At 52.3% G+C, this 24,225-nt stretch overlaps 1 protein-coding gene across 5 annotated transcripts in view; it reads right to left on the reverse strand.

Annotated features, from left to right (window-relative positions):
- The window catches only part of LOC134339751 (EH domain-binding protein 1-like), a 125,587-nt gene that overhangs the window by 39,094 nt on the left and 62,268 nt on the right, over positions 1–24,225 (reverse strand). For 3 of the 5 annotated variants that reach the window (XM_063036504.1, XM_063036506.1, XM_063036503.1), the window contains exons 3-7: positions 19,694–19,789; positions 17,326–17,379; positions 9,881–10,059; positions 8,293–8,438; positions 534–569 (exon numbers count right to left, since the gene is read on the reverse strand). In XM_063036504.1, the coding sequence (XP_062892574.1) occupies positions 534–569; positions 8,293–8,438; positions 9,881–10,059; positions 17,326–17,379; positions 19,694–19,789 (511 nt within the window). Of the gene's footprint in view, positions 1–234; positions 504–533; positions 570–8,292; positions 8,439–9,880; positions 10,060–17,325; positions 17,380–19,693; positions 19,790–24,225 lie in introns of those variants that run through there. The other 2 variants (XM_063036505.1, XM_063036507.1) reach the window with 2 other exon arrangements.

The following is a 24,225-nucleotide window of genomic DNA, read 5'->3' on the forward strand; positions in this document are numbered from 1 at the left end:
AACACACAAACTCACACACAAACTCACCCACACACACCCCTCCCAAAACACAGACTCACACACATCTTCCAAACACACACAGACTCACACACACCTCCCAAACACACACAGACTCACACACACACACCCCTCCCAAAACACAGACTCACACACGCTCTCAGATCGCAGCGATCACAGCCTCTCGTGTCTCCCAGAGACGTGAACTATATGAGCTGCTTGTAACTGCAGGATTACCGGCAGAGTTTGCAGGAATTCCCAGGATTAAAGTATCGGGCCGATTTTGCTCGTGGGGATGTAGTCCGGTCATTAAGGTATCAGGACGGTTTCGGAGGAGGCCATACTCTGGGAAGTAAGGTACATGTACCGGACACACCTATCAGCCGAGCAAAGAGCACCAGGAGGGAGCGAGCAGAGACACGGCGATTTCAAATACACGGACCAGATCTCATTCCACAACCGGAGCCGGGCACCTCCAGCAGCCCAATGCGGGTTAATAGCACCCAAGCTAAGCGCCAAACCCAGTCCGCACCCACCTCTCAGCCGGTCCACCTTAAAGAGAGACTTAAAGCCTGCGACAGAACGAGAGGAGAGTTTTCAGGCAGAGCAGTGGAAAGTACAGAGATGAAGCAGGCATTTCCGTTTCTTAAATCCCCCTAAAAAGATCCCGCCTCCCAGATTCCAAGCCGGGACACGGTCAGGCGGGAGTTTCGGAAACCTGAAGTCCCACAGCACCAAGTCCAGCCCCCCCCCACCCCACACACACACAAAATGCTGGAGCAACCCAGCGGGTCAGGACGCTGGCCGTCCCACTGGGTTCCTCCGACCGGTCCCGCCACGGCCTGGCCGCAGCAATCCGAATGCACTGGGGCTGCGAACTCAGCCCAATACACCACCGGCACGTCCCTCCCCACCATCGGTCGTATCTCCAGCGGGCGCCGCCTCATGCAGGCACCCACCCCCACCCTCCCCAGCTCCCATCTTCAGGTCCCACACCGCCAGGTTCAGGAACGGCGACTCCCCCTTCATCGTTCCCGAAGCGTCGACTGTTCACTCTTTTCTACAGGTGCTGCCTGGCCTGCTGAGTTCCTCCGGCGTTTCTGGGTGCGTTGGGTTTCCAGCGTCGGCAGATCTCCTCTGGCCTGCGGAGGGTGAAGCCGACTGTCTTCATGCCCTTCCAAGGGTGCCGCCTGACCCGCTGATTTCCTCCAACATTCTGCGTGTGTGAGTGTGTGTGTGTGTTTCTCCCAACCCCCTCCGGTTCTTGAACCGACCGACACAATCCCAGGATAGAAACACACAACACAACAGCGCCTTTCACCTCAGACGGTTGAAGAAGTCTGGTACAGGCCCCCAAATCCCAAGAACTTTCTACAGGGGCACAATTGAGAGCATCCTGACTGGCTGCATCACTGCCTGGTACGGGAACTGAACCTCCCTCAATCGCAGGACTCTGCAGAGAGTGGTGCGGACAGCCCAGCGCATCTGTAGATGTGAACTTCCCACTATTCAGGACATTTACAGAGACAGGTGTGTAAAAAGGGCCCGAAGGATCATTGGGGACCCGAGTCACCCCAACTACAAACTGTTCCAGCTGCTACCATCCGGGAAACGGTACCGCAGCATAAAAGCCAGGACCGACAGGCTCCGGGACAGCTTCTTCCACCAGGCCGTCAGACTGATGAACTCACACTGATTTGAGTGTACTCTATATTACATTGACAGTTCTATTTATTATAAATCACTATGATTGCACACGGCACATTCAGACGGAGAGGTAATATAAAGATTTTGACTCCTCATGTATATGAAGGATGTAAGCAATAAAGTCAATCCAACAACCGCGTTCTTTCTTGCAAACAACAGGAATTCTGCAGATGCTGGAAATTCAAGCAACACACATCAAAGTTGCTGGTGAACGCAGCAGGCCAGGCAGCATCTCTAGGAAGAGGTACAGTCGACGTTTCAGACCTCTTCCTAAAGATGCTGCCTGCCCTGCTGCGTTCACCAGCAACTTTGATGTGTGTTGCATTCTTTCTTGTATAGTTTGTGTTAACGCTTTCAAGTGCTCTTTAAGTTAAGCTTTTCGTTGCACCTGTGCGTGCGACAGCGAACTTGATTTTGACTTTGGACAAGGGTCTGAGCTCAGTGCTGGCACTCAGCCCCCCCCCCGGAACAGCCCCCCCAGCTCAGGTAACGCCTCACCTGCTTGGGGTGGGGGGTCGTCTATTGCGCCCGGTACCCCCTGCGCGGGCCCCCTCTACGCCCGGCGACACCCCGCCGTGAATTGGGGCACCTTGGCACCGTCCCGCCGTGAGCATTTTAATTCCCGAGCCGACGTGTCGGTCCACGGCCCCCTCCTGTACCCAGGTGAGGCCACCCTCGGGGTGGGGGAGCAACACCTCACATTCCATCTGGGTCGCCTCCAACCTGATGGAGTGAACATCGATCTCTCCCGGTGAGCAAATCCCCCCACCCTGACCTTTTACTGCTTCTCATCTGCCTGTGACTTCCCCCTGGGCCCCCTTCCTCCCTTTCTCCCATGGTCCACTCTCCTCTCCTGTCAGATTCCTCCTCCTACCCCTTGGCCTTTCCCCACCCATGTGGCTTCACCTCTCACCTTCCAGCTCGCCTCATTCCACTCCCCTACCCCCCCCACAACTTTTTATTCTGGTGCCTTCCCCCTTTCCTTCTCAGTCCCGATGAAGGGTCTCGGCCTGAAACGTCAACTGTTAAAGGGCCAGGTCCCCGGGTTGTGATCTCAGGATTGCTGGTGGGGTCGGAGCCAGCAGTTCAACAGGGTGGCTAAGGAGTTGGTGCGGGAAGGTGGGCATCAGATTTTTGGATCATCGGGCTCTCTTCCAGGGAAGGTGGGACCTGCACAGAAGGGATGGTTTGCACCTGAACTGGAGGGGGATGAATACCCTGGTGGGAAGGTTTGCAAAAAATGCAGAAGAGTGGGGTTTAAACGAGAGATTCGGGGGAATGGGAACCAGAGCGCAAGAACAGACAGTAGAGCGGTTGTGGAGAAAGATGTTGGTAAGCCTACGTACAAAGTCTTGAATCGAAAGGTCGAGCACGGTGGGGCTAACGTTCTGAGCCCTGTTTACTTCAATGCAGGAAGTATCTCAGGAAAGGCAGATGAGCTCAGGGCACGGATCAGTAATGGAATTATGGCGTTGGTGAGACTTGGTTGCAGGAGGGACACGACTGGCAGCTCAGTGTTCCATTGTTTTAGATGTGACAGAGCGAGAGGAATTACAGAGGGACGGGTGGCATTACTGATCAGGGAAAATGTCACAGCCGTGCTCAGTCAGGATGGACTGGAGAGCTCGTCTGGTGGGTGGAAATGAGGAATAAGCAACTTAATGGGATTATATTGCAGACCACCCAATGGTGCATGGGATTTAGAGGAGCAAACTTCTAGAGAGACTGGAGACTGTGCAAGTTTGTGATAGTAGGTGATTTTAACTTTCCACATATTGACTGGGTCTCCCATTCTGTAAAAGGACTAGATGGGAAAGAGTTTATCAAATGTGTTCAGGGAAGTTTCCTGAATCAGTATGTAGAAGCCCCAACTACAGAGAGGGAGATATTTGATCTGCTATGAGGGAACAAGACAGGGCAGGTGACAGAAGTTTGTGTAGGCGAGATGCTTTGCATCTAGTGATCACAACGCCATTAGTTTCAAAGCAATTATGCCAAAAAAGATAGATCTGGTCTGCGGGTTGCGATTCTGCGTTGGAGAGAGGCCAGTTTTGCCGGAAACAGAAAGGATCTGGCAAGTGTGGATGGGGACAGGCTGTTTTCTGGAAAATGGGAGGCCTTCGAGAGTGAAATTTTGAGAGCAAAGAGTTTGTATGTTCCTGTCAGAATGAAAGGTAAGGATTACAGGTTTAGGGAACCTTGGTTTTAGAGAGAGCTTGAGGCCCTGGTTTAGAAGAAGAAGGAGCTGCAGAGCAGGTAGGAACAAATGAGGTAGTTGAGGAGTGTAAGAAATGCAAGAGAACACTTAAGAAGGAAGTCAGGAGGGCTACAAGAAGGCTTGAGGTTGCTCTAGCTGACACAGTGAAGGGGAATCCTAAGGTCCCTCTGGAAGATCAGACTGGTAATCCATGTGTGGAGCCAAAACAGATGGGGGAGATATTAAATAGATTTTTTTGCATCTGTATTTACTCGGGAGATGGACACAGAGTCTATAGAAGAGAGGCAAAACAGCTTTGACTTTTTATTGACCCTGAACAGATTACAGAGGAGGAGGTGTTTGCTGTCTTGATACAAATCAGGGTGGATAATTCCTCAAGGCCTGACAAGGTTTTCCCTTGGACCCCATGGGAGGCAAGTGCAGAAATTGCTGGGGCCCAAGCAGAGATATTTAAAACATCTTTAGCCACGGCTGAGGTACGAGAGGATTGGAGGATAGCCAATGTTGTTCCGCTGTTTCAGAAAGGCTCTAAGAATAAACCAGGGAATTATATGTGAGCCTGACATCAGTAGTGGGAAAGTTATTGGAGGATATTCTAAGGGACTGGATACATGAGTATTTGGATAGACAGGGACTGATTGCGGATTGTCAGCATGGCTTCATGTGTGGTAGGTCATGTCTAACCAATCTTATAGAGCTTTCTGAGGAAGTTACCAGGAAGGCAATGCAGTGGATGCTGTCTACATGGACTTCAGCAAGGCATTCAACAAGGTCCCACATGAGAGGCTGGTCAAGAAGGTTCAGTTGCTTGGCATTCAAGATGAGGGAGTAAATTGGATTAAACATTGGCTTTGTGGGAGAAGCCAGGGAGTGGTAGTAGAGGGTTGCCTCTCTGACTGGAGGCCTGTGACTAGTGGTGTGCCGCAGGGATTGGTGCTGGGTCCATTGTTGTTTGTCATCTCTGTCAATGATCTGGATGATAATGTGGTTAAATGGATCAGCAAGTTTGCAGCTGACAAGATAGGGGGTGTAGTGAACAGCGAGGAAGATGATTAAAGTTCACAACGGGATAAGGACCAGCTTGAAAACTGGCAGACAAGTGTGAGGTTTAGCACTTCAGTAGGACCAACCAGGGTAGGCCTTACACAGTGAACAGGGCACAGAGGAGTGTGGTAGAACAGAGGGATCTGGGAATACAGGTCTATAATTCATTGAATGTGGCGTCACAGGTAGATAGGGTCGTAAAGAAAGCTTTTGGCACACTGGCATTCATAAATCAAAGTACTGAGCACAGGAGATGGGATGTTATGTTGAAATTGTACAAGATGTTGGTGAGGCCTAATTTGGAGTATTGTGTGCAGTTTTGGTCACCTACCTACAGGAAAGGTGTAAACAAGGTTGAACGAGTACAGAGAAAATTTACAAGGATGTTGCCGGATCTGGAGGACCTGAGTTATAAGGAAAGTTTGAATAGGTTAGGGGTTTATTTCTTGAATGTAGAAGATCGAGAGGAGATTTGACAGAGGCATACAAAATTACGAGGGGTTTAGTCAGGGTAAATGCAAGGAGGCTTTTTCCACTGAGGTTGGGTGGGACTACAACCAGAGGTCATGGGTTAAGGGTGAAAGGTGAGAAGCTGAAGGGGAACACGAGGGGGAACGTCCTCACTCAGAGGGTGGTGAGAGTGCGGGAACGAGCCGCCCAGCGCACGTGGCGTGTCACAGAGTCCTGCTTCCGCGTAATGACAAGTTTCTCGCCGCGGGCCAGCGACACTGAACCCGATGCTGATTCTCTGAAAGAGGAGGGCATCTCAGATGTCCCGGAGAGGAAGGCCTCACCTTGAGAACAGAAGCGAGGGAGGCGGAGGAATGACAGAAAGGAACGGCGCCCCTTGCAAGAGGCAGCGAGGGGAGGTGTGGTCCGGTTAGGCGGAGGATGGGGACTGCTGGATGGCATCCAGACTGGTGAAGGATCTGGATGTTGTCCAGCTATCTCGGTGACCTGAAACGCCATCTGACTATTTCCCTCCAGCAGACTGTTGCTCCGGATCCTAGCACCAGCGTCGCCATTACAGCGAACTCGGAGGGATCGAAGGGAGAGTGGTAAAGGTACCCGAAGACACAGGAGCAGAATCAGGCCACTCAGCCCATCGAGTCTGCTCTGCCCTACCATCGTGGCTGACTTACTATCCTCTCAACCCCATTCTCCTGCCTTCTCCCAATGGTTCCCTTATTAACGAAGGGCCTATAAACCTCCGCTTTAAGTGTACCCAATGACTCGCTCTCCACAGCCTGCCTGTGTCAATGAATTCCACAGATTCACCACCCTCTGGCTAGAGAGATTCCTCCTCCTCTCCCTCTTCAGTGGACGTCCTTGTATTCTGAGGCTGTGCCCTCTGGTCCTAGACTCCCCGACTCTCCACATCCACTTTGTCCAGGCCTTTCAATGTTGGATGAGGTGTCCCCCACCATCCTTCTAAACTCCGGCGAGGGCCGGTCGCCAAGCCTTCCACGAGTGACCCCTTTCGCCCCAGGATAATTCCTGTAAACCGGATCAATCCTGGGCCCAACACATCGATACAATCTCGAGGGCGGCAGACCAGCAAGCTGTATTTCATTAGGGGGAGTGAGGGGGGATTTGGCAAATCGCCAAAGACTCCAGCCACTTCTTTCATCGGTGTGCTTATCTCGGAGTCTCTGAAAAGTCCCTAATGTACCTACGTCTACCACCACCACGGCAGCACTTTCCACGCACTCTGTGTATTAAAAAAAACCTCTGACATCTCCCCCACCCCCCGATTCTATTCTTTAAGCACTTTAAGATCATGCCGTCTTGTCATAGCCACAGCTGCCCCCCACCCCGGGGGAAAAAGCCATCCACTTGACCTATGTCTCTTGTCGTTCCCTCTGTCAAGTTCCCTCTCACCCTTCTTTGCTCCAGAGAGAGGAGAGCTCTGATCTCTCCGGATGCACACGGGAAGGAAGTCGAAAACCGGGGGGGGGCACAGGTTAAAGGTGAGAGGGGCAAGGTTAAAGGTGAGAGGGGCAAGGTTAAAGGTGAGAGGGGAAAGGTTAAAGGTGAGGGGGCAAGGTTAAAGGTGAGGGGGCAAGGTTAAAGGTGAGGGGGAAGGTTAAGGGTGAGAGGGGAATGGTTAAAGGTGATGGGAAAGGTTAAAGGTGAGGGGGAAGGTTAAAGGTGAGAGGCGAAAGGTTTGAAGAGGACCCGAGGGACAGGTCTTTCCACGCAGAGGATGGTGAATTGTAGGGGAAAGCTGCCAGAAGAAGATGTAGAGGCAGCTACAGTTACAACATTTAAAAGATATTTGGACAGGAAAAGATGTGAAAATCTGCAGTTGGTGATGAAGGGTTCACTCTTTCCCATCGACGCTAGCTGGCCCGCTGAGTTCCTCCAGCATTGGCTCCTCCAGGTTTAGCGGGAATGGGCCAAAAGGAGGCAAACGGGACCGGCTCAGATAGGCAGGGATGAGACAGGCTGAAGGGCCAGTTTCTGTGTCGTATTACGTGATTGTTCTGCACCACAGTCCACACCCTCACCCTGACAGGCAACCCACACACACACACACAAGGCCGGAGGAACTCCGAGGGTCAGGTGCTGTGTCAACGGAGGGGAGTAAACAGTCGATGTTTCAGACCGAGGCCCTTCCTCAGGACTGGAAAGGAAGTGGGCAGAAGAGTACATACAAGTTGGAAAGAGTACAAGATGGCAGGTGATAGGTTAAGCCAGGTGGCAGGGGGGGCGAGAGGTGAAGTAAGAAGCTGAAAGGTGATTGGTGGAAAAGGTAAAGGGCTTGAAGAAGGAGGAATCTGATAGGAGAGGAGAGTGGGCCGCGGGAGGGAACCAGGGGAATGGGTGGACAGTTGCTGAGGGGGAGGGGGTGTGCGAGGGCCTTCGGAACGAGGGAAAACAAAAAAAAAGGAGGGGGGGTGGCGGGAAGTTGGGGGAAGTGGCTACCAGAAGTTTGAGGAATCGATGTTCACCCCATCAGGTTGGAGGCTTCCCGGACGGAATAGAAGGTGTTGCTCCTCCATCTTGAGTGTGGCCTCACCTCATTGCGGCAGAGGAGGAGGCCGTGGACTGACATCAGAACGAAACGGGCGGCCGCCGGGAGATCCTACCCCCTCTTTGAGGCAGAGAAAGCGAAGCGGTCCCCCAGTCTGCACCGGGCCTCACTGATGAGGACGAGGCCGCACCGGGAGCACCGGACCCCGGGCAGGCTTGCAGGTGAAGCACCGGCTCGCCTGGAGAGGCCGCTCAGGGCCCTGTAGCAAGGGCGAGGTTTGTTTGCCCATGTTTGGGCTGTGGCACCGCGAGGTAACCCCCTCCACGCCCCCCCCCCGCTGTCCACTCACCCCTCGCCTTGCTCGTCCGGTCCTCCTGCCACGACCTCCTCCGGTCTCCCTCCTCCTCGTCACTGTCGCCAGCGAAGTCGTCCAGGTTACCGACGTCACTCTGCTTCACGCTCATCAGGCTGGCCAGGCTCTGCATGTCCTCGTCCCTGGGGGTGGGGGGGCAGGAGAGGGGCAGGGAGAGGGGGAGGGGGAGGGAAAGGAGAGGGGGAGGGAAAGGAGAGGGGGAGGGAGAGGGGGAGGGGGAGGGAGAGGGGGAGGGGGAGGGAGAGGGGGAGGGGGAGGGAGAGGGGGAGGGGGAGGGGGAGGGGGAGGGAAAGGAGGGGAGTGGGGAGCCAGGGAGGGGTGGGAGGGAGTGGGCGAGGTAGGAGAGGGGGAGGCCGGGCGAGGAGGGGGTGGAGGGGGTGAGAAGGGGGACGGAGGAGGAAGGGTGGAGAAGGGAGAGGAGTGGGGGAGGGAGTGAGGGAGAGAGGGTGAGAGGTAGGAGAGGGGGTGGAGAGGAAAGGGAGGCGGGGTGGAGGAGTGGGGGAGTGTGGGAGTGAGGGAGAGGGAGGTAGGAGAAGGGATTCAGGGGTGAGGGGAAAGAGAGGGGAGAGGAGGGGTGGGGGGAGTGGGGGAGGGTGGGAGGAGGGAGGGAGAGGGAGGTAGGAGAGGAGACAAAGGGGTGAGGGAAAGAGGGGCGAGGAAGGGGAGGAGGGGAAGGATGAGCAGGAGGGGGAGGTTTGGGGAGGGTGGAGGGTGGGACAAGGGTGTGAGGTAGCAGAGGGGATGGAGGGGAGGGGATAGTGGAAGGGGAGGGGTGGGGAGGGTGGAGGGTGGGAGGAGGGAGTTAGGAGAGGGGGTGGAGAGGTGAAGGAAGTCCAGAGTTAGTGGACGACCTGGGCAGCCCATCTCTTACCTCCTGCCCGTACGAGGCAGCTGTGGCAAATACACCCAAGTCTTTGGGTATATTTAAGGCAGAGGTTGATTGATTCTTGATCAGTCAGGGCGTGAAGGGAGAAGGCAGGAGATTGGGTGGGGGGGCTGAGAAGGAAAATGGATCAGCCATGATGAAATGGCGGAGCAGACTCGATGGGCCGAATGGCCTGATCCTGCTTCTATAAGACCATAACATATAGGAGCAGAAGTAGGCCATTCGGCCCATCGAGCCTGCTACCTTATGGTCGTCTAAGAAACCCGATTGTGAGTGGCTTGGCCTTCACAGCCCACTGACTTGGCCTCCACACGCAGAGGTTGAAGGGCAAGGCCAAGCAGCCCTTCGACCGTGTCTTGCTCTTATTGGAAACCTTGACTCATCTTCCCCAGCTGCTCCTCACCTCAGCTCGAAAGGGCCCTCCCTTCATTCTGAGCCGTGCCCCCTCCCGCCACTAACCCCAAGGACCGCTGCAGGTGCGGAGTCCGAAGACCGAGGGGGGGGTGGGGAGATGCTTCTTGACGTCCTGGAGAAGGTTTCACCCTCCAACACTCTCCCACACAGTGGGCAAGGAGCAGAGTGACCCTCGCCCCACCCGGCGGGCACGGGGAGAGAATCGTAGCACGGCGGGACGGGTTGGGATAGGGGGGGCGCGGTTGGGAGGGCAGTAACACTCACGTGGCCCGGCCCTCTTGCAGGAAGACGCAGGATAGGGAGAACTGGAGCGTGGCGGAGATGACCTTGACGGAGAGGGGCTTCAGCTGGAGCCTGACGTCGGTCACGGTGGGCGTGGGGCTGGCGTACCGCTTCATGCTGATGTCCACCGCTGCCAGAACCTTCCGCCGCCCCTTGCTCTCCTGCAGGGCAAAGGTGCGACCCGGTCAAGTTGTGACAATCCGGCGCCGGTGAGGTCGGGCCAGCTGATCCCCGTAACGTGCAAGAGCACTTTCTAATTCACCTCTCTGAGGAACGTTACGCCGTAGGATTATAAAGTTTAAAAAGTTCAAAGTTCAAAGTAAGATTTATTATCAGAGCACGTACGAGGGGTGATTGATAGGTTCGTGGCCTAGGGTAGAAGGAGATGAGTTATTAACTTCAAACTTTCTGCATTATCACTCAAAGAGTTGAACCGCACGTGCATGTAACGAGAGCGTCTTGGACCTCCAGGTGGTCCACAGCAGGGGTGATTGATAAGTTCGCTGCCTAAGGTAGAAGGAGATGAGTTATACAGCTCTTGTTACATGCACGTGCAGTTCAACCCTGAGTGAAAATGCAGAAAGTTTGAAGTTAATAACTCATCTCCTTCTACCTTAGGCCACAACCTTATCAATCACCCCTGCGGTGGACCACTTTCTGGAGGTCCAAGATGCCGACTTTTACAAAGAAGGGATCCGTCTGCTCCACGACCGCTGGACTAGGTGTGCAAATGTAGGAAAAATAAATGTGCTAGGTTTTCTAAAATTGACTCCTTCTACCGTAGGCCACGAACTTATCAATCACCGCTCGTATAAGTCACCACCTGAGATTCATTTCCCTGCAGGCATACTCAGCAAATCTATAGAATAGTAACTGTAAACAGGATCAATGACAGATCAACCAGAGTGCAGAAGACAACAAACTGTGCAAACGCAAATATAAATAAATGGCAATAAGTAACGAGAACATGAGGTAAAGAGTCCTTAAAGTGAGATCATTGGTTGTGGGAACATCTCAGTGGATGGGCGAGTGAGTGTAGTTATCCCTTTTTGTTCGAGAGTCTGATGGTTGAGGGGTAGTAACTGTTCCTGAACCTGGTGGTGCGAGTCCTGAGGCTCTTATACCTTCTATCTGATGGCAGCAGTGAGAAGAGAGCACGGCCTGGGTGGTGGGGATCTCTGATGATGGATGCTGCTTTCCTGCGACAGCGTTTCATGTAGATGTGCTCAATGGTTGGGAGAGCTTTACCTGTGATGGACTGGGCCAAATCTGCTACCTTTTGTAGGATTTTCCGTTCAAGGGCATTGGCGTTCCCATACCAGGACGTAACGTAGCCAGTCAGTGCACTACTTTCCACCAAACATCTATAGAAGTTTGCCGAGGTTTTTTATAGACTTTCCAGTGGATCTGGTGGATTTAAAGGAGTGGGAAACTGGGACTCCGAGGGTGGATTTAGAAGGAGCGGTAAACAGGCAGCGGGAAACGGGGTCACTCTGAGTTTAGAGGGAACAGTAAATGGGTCCCCTGTGAGAAAGGAGGTGGGAAACGGGTCCTGGTGAGTCTACGGATCAGACACCAGCAGGGTAGATGCCAACTGGAGAAATCTCCCAAAAATCAGACAGTGGATTATTGGAGATCCCCGCCATCTGAACATCACAGACGCAAGAGGTTACCGCAGATGCCGGAAACCCAGGGCAACGCACACAGCGTGCCGGAGGGGCTCAGCAGGTCAGGCGGCAGCTATGGACAGGGATGAACAGTCGACGTTTCGGGCCGAGACCCTCCATCAGGGCCGGAAAGGAAGGCGGCAGAAGTCAGGGTTAAAAGATGGGGGGCGGGGGAGGAAGAAGGACAAAGTGGCAGGTGGTAGGTGAAACCGAGAGCTGGGAAGTTGACTGGTGGAAGAGATAAAGGACTGGGGAAGGTGGTGGTGGGGGGTTGGGGGGTAGTCTGACAGGAGAGGACAGAAGGCCTCGGAAGGAAGGGAAGGGGGAGGTGATGGGCAGGGTAGGGAACAGTTACTGGAAGTTGGAGAAATTGATGTTCGTGCCGTCAGGCTGGAGGTTGGAGGTCGCCCAGATGGGATACAAGGTGTTGCTCATCCAGCCTGAGGGCGGACCGACATGGCGGAACAGGAACGGACCTGAGAGTCGTTCCCATCACAGACCTGACCTCTGCCCCTTGCGAGCCGCCATCTTGAACCGCTGCGGCCCCTCTGGCGAGGGTGGTTCGGGGCGCGGGTTCCGGGACTGGAGGGGGGCAAAGACTGTGCACGTTGTGCCTCTCAAAGCCCACGCCTACCCCTCCCTGCCGTGCGGGGTGGAAACGGGCAAGGCCGGCCGACAGGGCTCTGGTGAAGATGTCCAGTGGATGCAGGGGGATGATATGAACACCAGCCATTGAGATAGGAGGCCATCAAAGCCAGACTCCAGTTTATTATCACTGGCATGTGTCGTGAAATTTGTTAACTTAGCAGCAGCAGTTCAATGCAATACACTATATAGAAGAAAAAAAGTAAAAATAAATAAATATGTAAATCAATTACAGTATCTGCATCTTGAATAGATTAAATGTCGTGCAAAAACAGAAATAATATACGCACAACAGGCTGGAGGAACTCAGCAGGTCAGGCAGCATCCGTGGAAACGTTGACTGTTGAGTCTTGATGAAGGGTCTCGGCCCAAAACGTTGACTGTTCGTTTCCACGGATGCTGCCCAACCTGCTGAGTTCCTCCAGCGTGTTGTGCATGTTGCTTTGACCCCAGCCTCCGCAGAGTATCTTGCGTTCAGAAATAATACATATTTTATAAAAAGTGAGGTAGTGTTCACGGGTTCAATGTCCATTTAGGAATCGGATGGCAGAGGGGAAGAAGCTGTTCCTGAATTGCTGAGTGTGTGTCTTCAGGCTCCTGTACCTCCTCCCTGATGGTAACAGTGAGAAAAGGGCATGTCCTGGGTGTTGGAGGTCCTTAATAATGGACGCCGCCTTTCTGAGACACCGCTCCCTGAAGATGTCCTGGGTACTTTGTAGGCTGGTATCCAAGATGGAGTCAACTAACTTTATGACCCTCTGAAGCTTCTTTCGGTCCTGTGCAGCAACCCCCCCTTTCCCCCCCATACCAGACAGTGATGCGGCCTGTCAGAATGCTCTCCACGGTAATCTTTTTTTTTTAAGATTATGAAGACACGCAGTCCTCTTTTATTGTCATTTAGTAACGCATGCATTAAGAAATGATACAATATTTCCTCCGGTGTGATATCACAAAACACAGGACAGACCAAGACTGAAAAAACTAACAAAACCACATAATTAGAACGTATAGCTACAACAGTGCAACAATACCACAACTTGATGAAGAAGTCCATGAGCACAGTAAACTTCAAAGTCTCTCAAATGTCCCACATCTCACGCAGACGGGAGAAGGAAGAAAAACTCTCCCTGCTATGCCCGACCACAGCCATCTCTGTCCGAACGATTTGACCTCAATCTCGGTTGCTAACAGCAGGCAAAGCCGGGGATTTTGAGGCCTTCCCTCCGGAAGATTCCCAACCGTGCAGTAACAACAGCAGCAAACTGGCGTTTCAGAAATTTCTCCAGATGTTCCTCTGTGCTTTCACGGCTGTCTCCATCAAATCAGAATTGTCCACGGCCCCTATTTAACGGATACAATATCATTTTTCACCGGAGGGCTGTGCACGCGTGGCGCGCTGCTCTCTCTCCTCGGGCCGCATCTATAGGAGCTTTTGAGTGTACTTGTTGACATACCAAGTCGCTTCAAACTCTTAATGAGGTATAGTCGCTGTCTTGCCTTCTTTATAGCTGCATCGATATGTGGGGACCAGGTTAGGTCCTCAGAGATCTTGACACCCAGGGACGTGAAGCTGCTCACTCTCTCCACTTCTGATCCCTCTACGAGGATTGGTTTGTGCGCCCTCAATGGCCTACGCTCCCCTGGGAACTAAGAGCCTGCGGAAGAAGAATATTGTGCACGTTCACTCCATTTCCCAGGGTTGGGGAATCGAGAACGAGTGGACACCGGCTTAAGGTGAGAGGGAAGAGATTTAATAAGAACCACAGGGGCAACATGTTGCACCCAGAGGGTGACCCGTACATAGAACACTCTGTCTGACTCACTCACTGGCCGTTACGCCGCTGGTGCTTGGGGCAGCAACGAAGGTTGTCCATCCTGGCGGTGTTCATGGCTGCCTTCATCCTGTCAGTAGCTTCCTCACAGTTTTCGCTACGGCCAGGTGGAGATCCCTGGCGGACACTCAGGAATTCCGTTGCACGCAGGCGCTGTTCTGTTTGACCAGTCGGGTGTTGTTCGACCCCACCTGAAACCCCGTACCTGGAGGACCGGTGGGGTGCTCGTAGTCTGGCCTCTACCCTTTGACCTTTTTTTTGGCATGGGTGACCCCGCCTAGGCCCAGAGCACACAAGGCCCCGACCCCAGCCAGCACAGCTCTCCGGGCGATCGAGGCAGGCAAGCCTCCAGACCCTACAACGAGGCTGTGGTCTTCTTGGAGGGCGGGCACCTTAACAATATTTAAAAACATACTTGGACAAGTTTCGAGGGATATTGGCCTCCGTTTGGCCGATGGGAGAAGCCAGGATGGGCCTGTTTCTGGGCCTTGTGACTCTATCACCCTATGTTGAGGGGGGGAGGAATGGAGGTTGGTAGGTCCTTGATGAATGAGAAGCTGGAGGCCCAATACTTCAGAGTCCGGGGCCACAGACTGGAGGCCTGGGGGTGGCCTGTCCTTAAGGCCATAAGGCCTTGGACTAGCGGGTGCTCTCCCAGGCCTGCAGCCCTTGGTGGGAGAGGTGGTGGGTGTGCGAGGGGCTCTCGGAGTAGCCCGGGCAGGTAACTGTGGTGGTCTTTACTCACCTATTACAAGGTGGAGGCTATTTGGCCCATTGAATCCCTGCTGGTTTCCAACCTCAATCCCATCTCTACGTTCTCTCGACTTTCTCCTCACACTCCTATCAACTTCCTACCACACCCACACACACACACTAAGGGTGCAACTTACTGTGGCCAATTAACCTTCTGACCACTTATTATTTCCCTTTTACGTCTTTTCTTCTCCAGGTGGTCGGGGCTCTGTCGGAGTCCGTGATCTACAGTTCAAACGGTTCTGCGCAGGCGACGGGTTTTCGGACCGATCGTGCGACCCGGCGCATCACGATCTCCAGGAAGACGGCCTGGAAGGCGCGCGCCTTCGAGGCAGGGGTCCCGCGGACAACGCGGTCCCTCGCCGACTTTGACGGCTGAAGAGTCGCAGGAGACCGGAACTTCGGGACAGAGGGCTCCTGCACTCGAGCGATCCCCTCGCTCCCTCCGGTTTAACGGTGTCGGTCCTCCAGTCGGGGGGTAGGGGGCTCGGAAGACTGTAACGTCGGAACAGCGAGCTGCTGGTCTCCTGCTCTCGCTGTTACAGGAGCGACCTCTCTCCCTCCCTCTCCAGTGAGACAAAGCCTGTCTGAGATACCGACGTGCCGGGTTAGTGGACTGTAGGTTTTGATGCACTCCAGATCAAGGTCACTTTGGGGGTGGGGGTAGGTTTTGCAGTTGCTTGCATCGTGGGGGGGGGGGTCGTCAGTGCTTCTGATGGTGAAGGTGGGGGGGCAGAGTTAGGTTCTGCTACTGCTTGTGCAAGAGGGGAGGGGGATCTTTGGGGTTTTGATGTTTCCATCATACATTCTAGGGGGTTTTCTTGTTTCGAGGCTGTCTGTGAAGAGTATGAATTTCAGGTTGTAAACCGTATATGTTCTCTGACAATGACTTGAACCATTTGGACCCCACACAGCACTCTAGTTCTCACTGGGGAGGGTTCAGTGGTCTGAAGATCTGACGTGGGCCCAACGTACCGGTGCCAACACGAAGGCGGCGGCCAGTGGCGCTGGATTTCTTCGGGAGTCTGAGGAGGTCGGGTATGTCACCAGGGACGCTCGCAAAGTTCTCCAGAGGCATGGTGGAGACCATTCTTGTCTGGCGCAGGATCGCGAGAGGCTGCGGAGGGTCGTGGACACGGCCAGCTCCATCGCAGGGACAACCCCCCACCCGCCAACACAGTTGTGTATTTAATAGTTCAAGTTACACTTGAGCAAAACCTTGCCTGGCTGAGCACTCCTGTTCCTGAAATAGTTAATTACGGGTTGCACGTAAAAGCACGCAAACTGCACGCGGCGTCACGCTCCCGCGCCCCTCGCCTGAAGCAAAGGCGTAAAGTTACACCCGCAATTCGGATGCCCCGCGCCCTCGTTTGAACTAGTTTCACGCCTTGAAGCTGCAAACCGTAGCTCTTGCCATTCCGGGACGTGTCCCCTTCTCGTGACCACCATTAGCGAGGAGGCACTGGAGCATGAAGACCCACACTCAGTACCTTCCTCCCCCCAGGTCTTCCGGGGTTGAGAGGGTGAACAGCTTCAAGTTCCTCGGTATACACTTCACCCAGGACCTCACGTGGTGTGTGGTGAAAAAGGCACAACAGCGCCTCTTTCACCTCAGACGGTTGAAGACGTTCAGCATGAGTCCCCAAATCCTAAGAACTTTCTACAGGGGCACAATTGAGAGCACCCTGACTGGCTGCATCACTGCCTGGTATGGGAACTGTACCTCCCTCAATCGCAGGTCTCTGCAGAGAGTGGTGCGGACAGCCCAGCGCATCTGTAGATGTGAACTTCCCACGATTCAGGACATTTACAAAGACAGATGTGTAAAAAGGGCCTGAAGGATCATTAGGGACCGGAGTCACCCCAACCACAAACTGTTCCAGCTGCTACCATCCGGGAAACGGTACCGCAGCATAAAAGCCAGGACCAAGAGGCTCCGGGACAGCTTCTTCCACCAGGCCGTCAGACTGATGAACTCACGCTGATACAATCGTATTTCTATGTTATATTGACTATCTTGTTGTACATACTATTTATTATAAATTACTATAAATTGCACATTCAGATGGAGATGTAACGTGAAGATTTTTACTCTTCACGTTTGTTAAGGATGTAAGAAATAAAGTCAATTCAATTCAATTCTTAACAGTCCATAAACCCATGAACGCTGGCTTATTACCCACCTTTTGCATAGTTGTTTATTTATGGTAATTTTTTGGTAATCTTAACATTTTGCAAAATACGAATACAAATTTCACAACACACACAAAAAACTGGAGGAACTCAGCATCACCTACGGACAAGAATAAGCAGTTTTGGGCTGACACCCTTCATCAGATCTCTGCCCAAACCGCTGACTCTTTATTCCGCTCTACAGATGCTGCCTGACCTGCTGAGTTCCTCCAGCATCTGCCGTCCAGGGTTAGCAGGGGGCGAGCTGGGCCAGTGGGCCCGATCGGCTCCTGTCCTCGCTCTCCGACGCCGCCTCACGTCAGAGAGGGGCGGCTTTCTGGGCTCACGGGAAACTTACATTTTCAATCACAAACGTCCACGATTTGTCATCGAATTCCTCGGCGAGGGGATCCTGAGAGGGAAATACAAAGGAGGAAGCTTTAGAGAGGCTTACCAGGAAGCTGCCTGTATGAGAGAGCATGTCTTACGAGGGAAAGGCTGAGCGAGCCAGGGCTGGAGGACATATATTATCAATTACTGTACATTTATATTATAACTTGTTGGTGCCTGGCCAAGTGGTTAAGGCGTCGGTCTAGTGATCTGAAGGTCGCTAGTTCGAGCCTCGGCCGAGGCAGCCTGTTGTGTCCTTGAGCAAGGCACTTAACCACACATTGCTCTGCGACGACACCGGTGCCAAGCTGTATGGGTCCTAATGCCCTTCCCTTGGTCAACATCGGTGGCGTGGAGAGGGGAGACTTGCAGCATGGGCAACTGCCGGTCTTCCATACAACCTTGCCCAGGCCTGCGCCCTGGAATCCTTCCAAGGCAGAAATCCATGGTCTCATGAGACTAACGGATGCCTACTATTATTATATTATAAATTACTATACATTGCACATTTAGACGGAGATGTAACGTAAAGATTTTTACTCTTCATATATATGAAGGATGTAAGTAACAATTCAATTCAGGAGCACACAAAATGCGGGAGGAACTCAGCCGGCTCAGCAGCATCTGGGTAGTAGTAAACAGACAACATTTCGGACCGATGAAGAGACTCGGCCCGAAAAGCCGACCGTTTACTCTTCTCCCAGATGCTGCCTGGCCTGCTGAGTTCCTCCAGCATTGTGTGTGTGTGTGTGTTGCTTGGACTTCCAGCGTCTGTAGATTGTCTCTTGCCTATGGGAGGATGAGAGGCGACTTGATAAGGTGTACCAGAGGTTGAGGGATGCATGGATCGAGTGGACTGTCAGAGACGTTTCCACCCGCCAGGATGCAAAAGGCTAATATACGGGGCCATCATTTTAAGACGATTGGAGGAAAGTATGGGGCGGGTGGGGTGGGGTGGTTAGCGGCAAGTTTTTTTTACGCACAGAATGGATGCATGGTGTGTGAAATGCCGGGGGTAGTGATAGTGTGATAGAGGCAGATACTCAGGGACATTTAAGGGGCTCTTAGTTGGGCACATGGTCGATTGAAAAATGGAGGGCAATGTACGAGGGAAGGATTAGACTGATTTTACAGTGGATTAAGAGGTCAGCACAACATTGTGGGCCGAAGGGCCTGTACTGGGCTGTAATGGTTTATGTTCTATGGTGGGGCAGGTCCCCTGGAATCAGGTGTGCCCCTGGTTGAAGGAGTAAGAACACGACCAGGAGCCCGGACAGGCCCAGGGCCCAGGGAATGCCAGTAGGAGATAGAAAATGCAGACCCACAGGAAGGAAGTTTCCTAAATAACCAACAGGAAGACCCTTTTACAGGCCAGTGTGGAGGGAAGTTCACTCTTTGTATAACCCTGAGAGAGTGTGATGGGACAGTGTGTAGGGAGCTTCACTCTGTGTCTCACCCTGGGAGTGTGTGATGGGACGGTGTAGAGGGAGCTTCACTCTGTGTCTGACCCCGGGAGTGTGTGATGGGACGGTGCGGAGGGAGCTTCACTCTGTGTCTCACCCTGGGAGTGTGTGATGGGACGGTGTAGAGGGAGCTTCACTCTGTGCCTGACCCCGGGAGTGTGTGATGGGACAGTGTGGAGGGAGCTTCACTCTGTGTCTGACCCCGGGAGTGTGTGATGGGACGGTGCGGAGGGAGCTTCACTCTGTGTCTGACCCCGGGAGTGTGTGATGGGACGGTGTGGAGGGAGCTTCACTCTGTGTCTCACCCTGGGAGTGTGTGATGGGACGGTGTAGAGGGAGCTTCACTCTGTACCTGACCCCGGGAGTGTGTGATGGGACGGTGCGGAGGGAGATTCACTCTGTGTCTGACCCCGGGAGTGTGTGATGGGACGGTGCGGAGGGAGCTTCACTCTGTGTCTGACCCCGGGAGTGTGTGATGGGACGGTGTAGAGGGAGCTTCACTCTGTGTCTGACCCCGGGAGTGTGTGATGGGACGGTGCGGAGGGAGATTCACTCTGTGTCTGACCCCGGGAGTGTGTGATGGGACGGTGCGGAGGGAGCTTCACTCTGTGTCTGACCCCGGGAGTGTGTGATGGGATGGTGCGGAGGGAGCTTCACTCTGTGTCTGACCCCGGGAGTGTGTGATGGGACGGTGCGGAGGGAGCTTCACTCTGTGTCTGACCCCGGGAGTGTGAGTGTGTGATGGGACAGTGTAGGGAGCTTCACCGTGTGGGAGGGACGGCGACGTGGGTGAAGTTGCAAGGAGAGAGCGCTATGCCCCGGGAGGGGCTGTATGGACCCCCCCCCCCCACTCCTGGGGAAGTCACCAATTACCTTGTAGAGCGTGACGGTGATTTCGATGTTTTCCGGAACCGGCCAGATCACCATCCCGCGATACGGATTGTTGATCCCGGGCTGCCAGCTGTGCAGCTGGAAAAACACAAGAGCAGTGTTACCGGAATGAACGGCTGTTGGGAACTGGACTCGGACAAGTGCGAAGCGGTGAAGCTTGGGGAGTTAAACCGGGGCAGGACTGATCCATTGAATGACTGGGCCCTGTCGAGTGTTGTAGTACAGAGAGACATTGAGGTAGAAGTTTAGACATCCGATTCCCTGAAAGTACTGAAGAATTGTTCACACCATCAGACGTAGGAGCAGAATTAGGCCATTCAGCCCATCGAGTCTTCTCTGCCATTCCACTGTGGCTGATTTATTGTCCCTCTCAACCCCATTCTCCTGCCTTCTCTCTGTAACTTTTGACGCCCTGACTAATCAAGTGCTCATCAGCCTCTGAATTAAATACATCCAAAGACTTGGCCTCCACGGCAGTGAATTTCACAGACATACCGCCCTCTGGCTAAAGAAATTCACCCCCCTCATCTCTGTTCCAGAGGGGCGTCCTTGTATTCAGAGGCTGTGCCCTCTTTGTCCTGGACTCCCCCACCACGGGACTTTCAATATCCAACAGCTTTCATCGCGGATTCTCCCCCCCCTTCCCACCCCACCCAACCCCCGAAATCTTCTGAACTCCAGTGAGTGAAACGAAAACTTAACACCACGTGAAAAGTTTCTTCTCCCAGGCAGTTAACCTGATCAACCATTCTAGTTAGACCCCCACCACCCCGTCTATTTTTTAAATTAATTTATTCATTTACGGGTTGTGGGTGTAAGCCAGCATTTATTCCCCATCCCTAGTTGCCCTTGAGAAGGTGGTGATGAGCTGCCTTCTTGAACCGCTGCAGTCCCTGAGGTGTAGGGACACTCACAGTGCTGTTAGGGAGGGGATTCCATGATTTAAACCCAGAGACAATGAAGGAACGGCGGTATGTTTCCAGGTCAGGATGGTGAGTGACTTGGAGGGGGATTTCCGAGTGGTGGTGTTCCCAGGTATCTGCTGTTCTCGTCCTTCTAGATGGTGGTGGTTGTGGGTCTGGAAGCTGCTGCTTTAGGAACTTTGGTGTGTTGTTTCAGTGCATCTTGTAGACAGTACACACTGCTGTAACTGTCCGTCGATGGTGGGGGGATTGGATGCTTGTGGAAGGGGTCCCAATTGAGTGGGCTTCCTTGTACTGGATGGTGTCGAGCTTCTCGAGCGTTGATGGAGCTTCACTCATCCAGGCGAGTGGCGAGTATTCCATTACACTCCTGACCTGAGTGTTGTAGATGGTGGACAGGCTTTGGGGAGTCAGGAGGTGAGTTACACGCTTCAGGATTTGACCTGCTCCGGTAGTCGCGGTGTTTATATGGCTACACCAGTTCAGCTTCCTGTCAACGGTAGGCCCCAGGATGTTGATAGTATTACCCTAGTAACTGCACTGCACCTTAAACATAGAAATCTACAGCACATTACAGGCCCTTCGGCCCACAATGCTGTGCCTAGAATTTCCCTACCGCACAGCCCTCTATTTTTCTAAGCTCCATGTACCTATCTAAAAGGCTCTTAAAAGACCCTATTGTATCCACCTCCACCACTGTCACTATTTCTATGTTAATAATCACTGCATAATCACTCAAGGAGTTAAACTGCATGTGCATGTAACGAGAGCTGTATAACTCATCGCCTTCTACCTTAGGCTACGAACTTATCAATCACCCCTGCTGTGGACCACCTGGAGGTCCAAGACGCTCTCATTACATGCAGGTGCAGTTCAACTCTTTGCGCGATAATGCAGAAAGTTTGAAGTTAATAACTCATCTCCTTCTACCTTAGGCCACAAACTTATCAATCACCCCTCGTGTAGGTCGGAGAGGGTTCAGAGAAGATTCACAAAAATGATTCCAGGAATGAAAGGGTTACTGTATGAGGAACGTCTGGCAGCTCTTGGGCTGTATTCCCTGGAGTTCAGGAGAATGAGGAGGGATCTCATAGAAACATTCTGAATGTTAAAAGGCTTGAACAGATTAGATATGGCAAAGTTATTTCCCATGGTAGGGGATTCTAGGACAAGAGGGCACGACTTCAGGATTGAAGGACGTCCTTTTAGAACCAAGGTGCGGAGAAAATACTTTAGTCAGAGGGTGGTAAATCTGTGGAATTTGTTGCCATGAGCGGCTGTGAAGGCCAAGTCTTTGGGTGCATTTAAGGTAGAGATAGATAGGTTCTTGATTAGCCAGGGCATCAAAGGGTATGGGGAGAAGGCAGGGGAGTGGGGATGACTGGAAGAATTGGATCAGCCCATGATTGAATGGTGGAGCAGACTCGATGGGCCGAATGGCTTACTTCTGCTGCTAAATCTTATGGTCTTATGTACTGTGGAGAGCATTCTGACAGGCTGCATCACTGTCTGGTATGGGGGTTGGGGGGCTACTGCACAGGACCGAAAGAAGCTGCAGAGGGTCATAAATTTAGTCAGCTCCATCTTGGGTACTAGCCTACAAAGTACCCAGGACATCTTCAGGGAGCGGTGTCTCAGAAAGGCAGTGTCCACTGTTAAGGACCTCTAGCACCCAGGGCATGCCCTTTTCTCACTGCTGCCATCAGGTAGAAGGTACAGGAACCTCAGGATCCGTACCACCAGGTTCAAGAACAGTTACAACCCCTCAACCATCCTCAAAATGGATTACTACACTCACTTGCCCATCCATTGAGATGTTCCCACAACCGATGATCTCACTTTAAGGACTCTTTATCTCATATTAGGAATGTGAGGAACATTTGATGGCTCTGGGTCTGTACTCGCTAGAATTCAGAAGGATGAGGGGGGATCTCATTGAAACCTTTCAAATGTTGAAAGGCCTAGACAGAGTAGATGTGGCAAGGATGTTTCCCATGGTGGGGGAGTCTAGGACAAGAGGGCACAGCCTCAGGATAGAGGAACGCCCTTTCAAAACAGAAATGCGGAGAAATTTCTTTAGCCAGAGGGTGGTGAATTTGTGGAATTTGTTACTACAGGCAGCTGTGGAGGCCAGGTGTTTGGGTGTATTTAAGGCAGAGATTGATAGGTTCTTGATTGGACATGGCATCAAAGGTACGGGGAGAAGGCCGAGAACTGGGGTTGAGGAAGAGAAAAAAAAACGGAAGAGCCATGATTGAATGGCGGAGCAGACTCGATGGGCCAGACGGCCTAATTCTGCTCCTGTGGCTTATGGTCTTGTGTCATTTCCTGTTCCCTATTTTATTGGTATTTATTTATATTTGCATTTGCACAGTTTGTTTGATCTTTCATTGATCCCATTATAGCTACTATTTTAGATTTGCTGAGTACGCCCACAGGAAACTCTGAACTTTGACCTTGAACTGTAAGAAGGGACTGGATAGCCCGGGACTGTTTTCCCTCTGAGGGAAGGGGGCTGAAGGAGTGACCTCACAGAGGTTTATTAATTCATGAAGGGGGTAGATCAACACAGAGATAACCCCAGGGCAGAACAGTCTAAACTAGAGGGCAAAGGTTGAAGGTGAGAGGGGAAAGTTTTAACAGGGATCTGAGGGGCATGTTTTTCCACATAGAGGGTGGTGGGTACATGTTGCAAGCTGCCAGGGGAAGTGGTAGAGGCAGGTTCAGTTACAACTTTTAAAAGACATTTTGGATCCAAGATGGGGTCTTGCATATCCAAGTACCTCAAGATTCAGGACTGAAATTTATTTATCAAGTTTACACCGAAGCATACAGTGAAAGGTGCTGTCTGTGAGCAACAGGGACGTGCTGGGGGCAGCCCGCAAGGGTCGCCACGGCGGCAGACCCACAATGCTCGGCAGGTCAACACAGACCCGTGCACACGCTGAGCGGGACACTCACGTGGAGGTAGAGAGAGATGTATAGACAGAGGGAGAGAGAGAGAGATAGAGAGACAGAGAGAGAGGGGGGAGAGAGAGAGAGAGAGAGCGAGAGAGAGACAGACAGAGAGAGAGGGGAGAGGGAGAGAGAGAGAGAGAGAGAGAGCGAGACAGAGATAGAGGGAGTGAGAAAGAGAGACAGAGACAGATATATATATATATATATATATATATATATATATATATATATATAGAGAGAGAGAGACAGAGAGATAGAGGGAGTGAGAAAGAGAGACAGAGACAGATATATATATATATAGAGAGAGAGAGAGAGAGAGAGAGAGAGAGACAAAGAGAGAGAGAGACAGACACAGACAGAGAGATAGAGGGAGTGAGAAAGAGAGACAGAGACAGATATATATATATATATATATATATATAGAGAGAGAGAGAGAGAGAGAGAGGGGGAGAGGGAGAGATACAGATAGAGAGAGATAGAGAGGGAGAAATATAGAGAGAGATAAAGAGATAGACTGAGAGAGTGAGATAGAGTGAGATAAGAGAGAATGAGATAGAGAGAGTGATATATATATATAATATAGAGAGAGAGTGAGTGAGATATATATATATATATATATATATATATATATAT

Source organism: Mobula hypostoma, chromosome 30, assembly GCF_963921235.1.
Source record: "Mobula hypostoma chromosome 30, sMobHyp1.1, whole genome shotgun sequence".
Classification (NCBI taxonomy): domain Eukaryota; kingdom Metazoa; phylum Chordata; class Chondrichthyes; order Myliobatiformes; family Myliobatidae; genus Mobula; species Mobula hypostoma.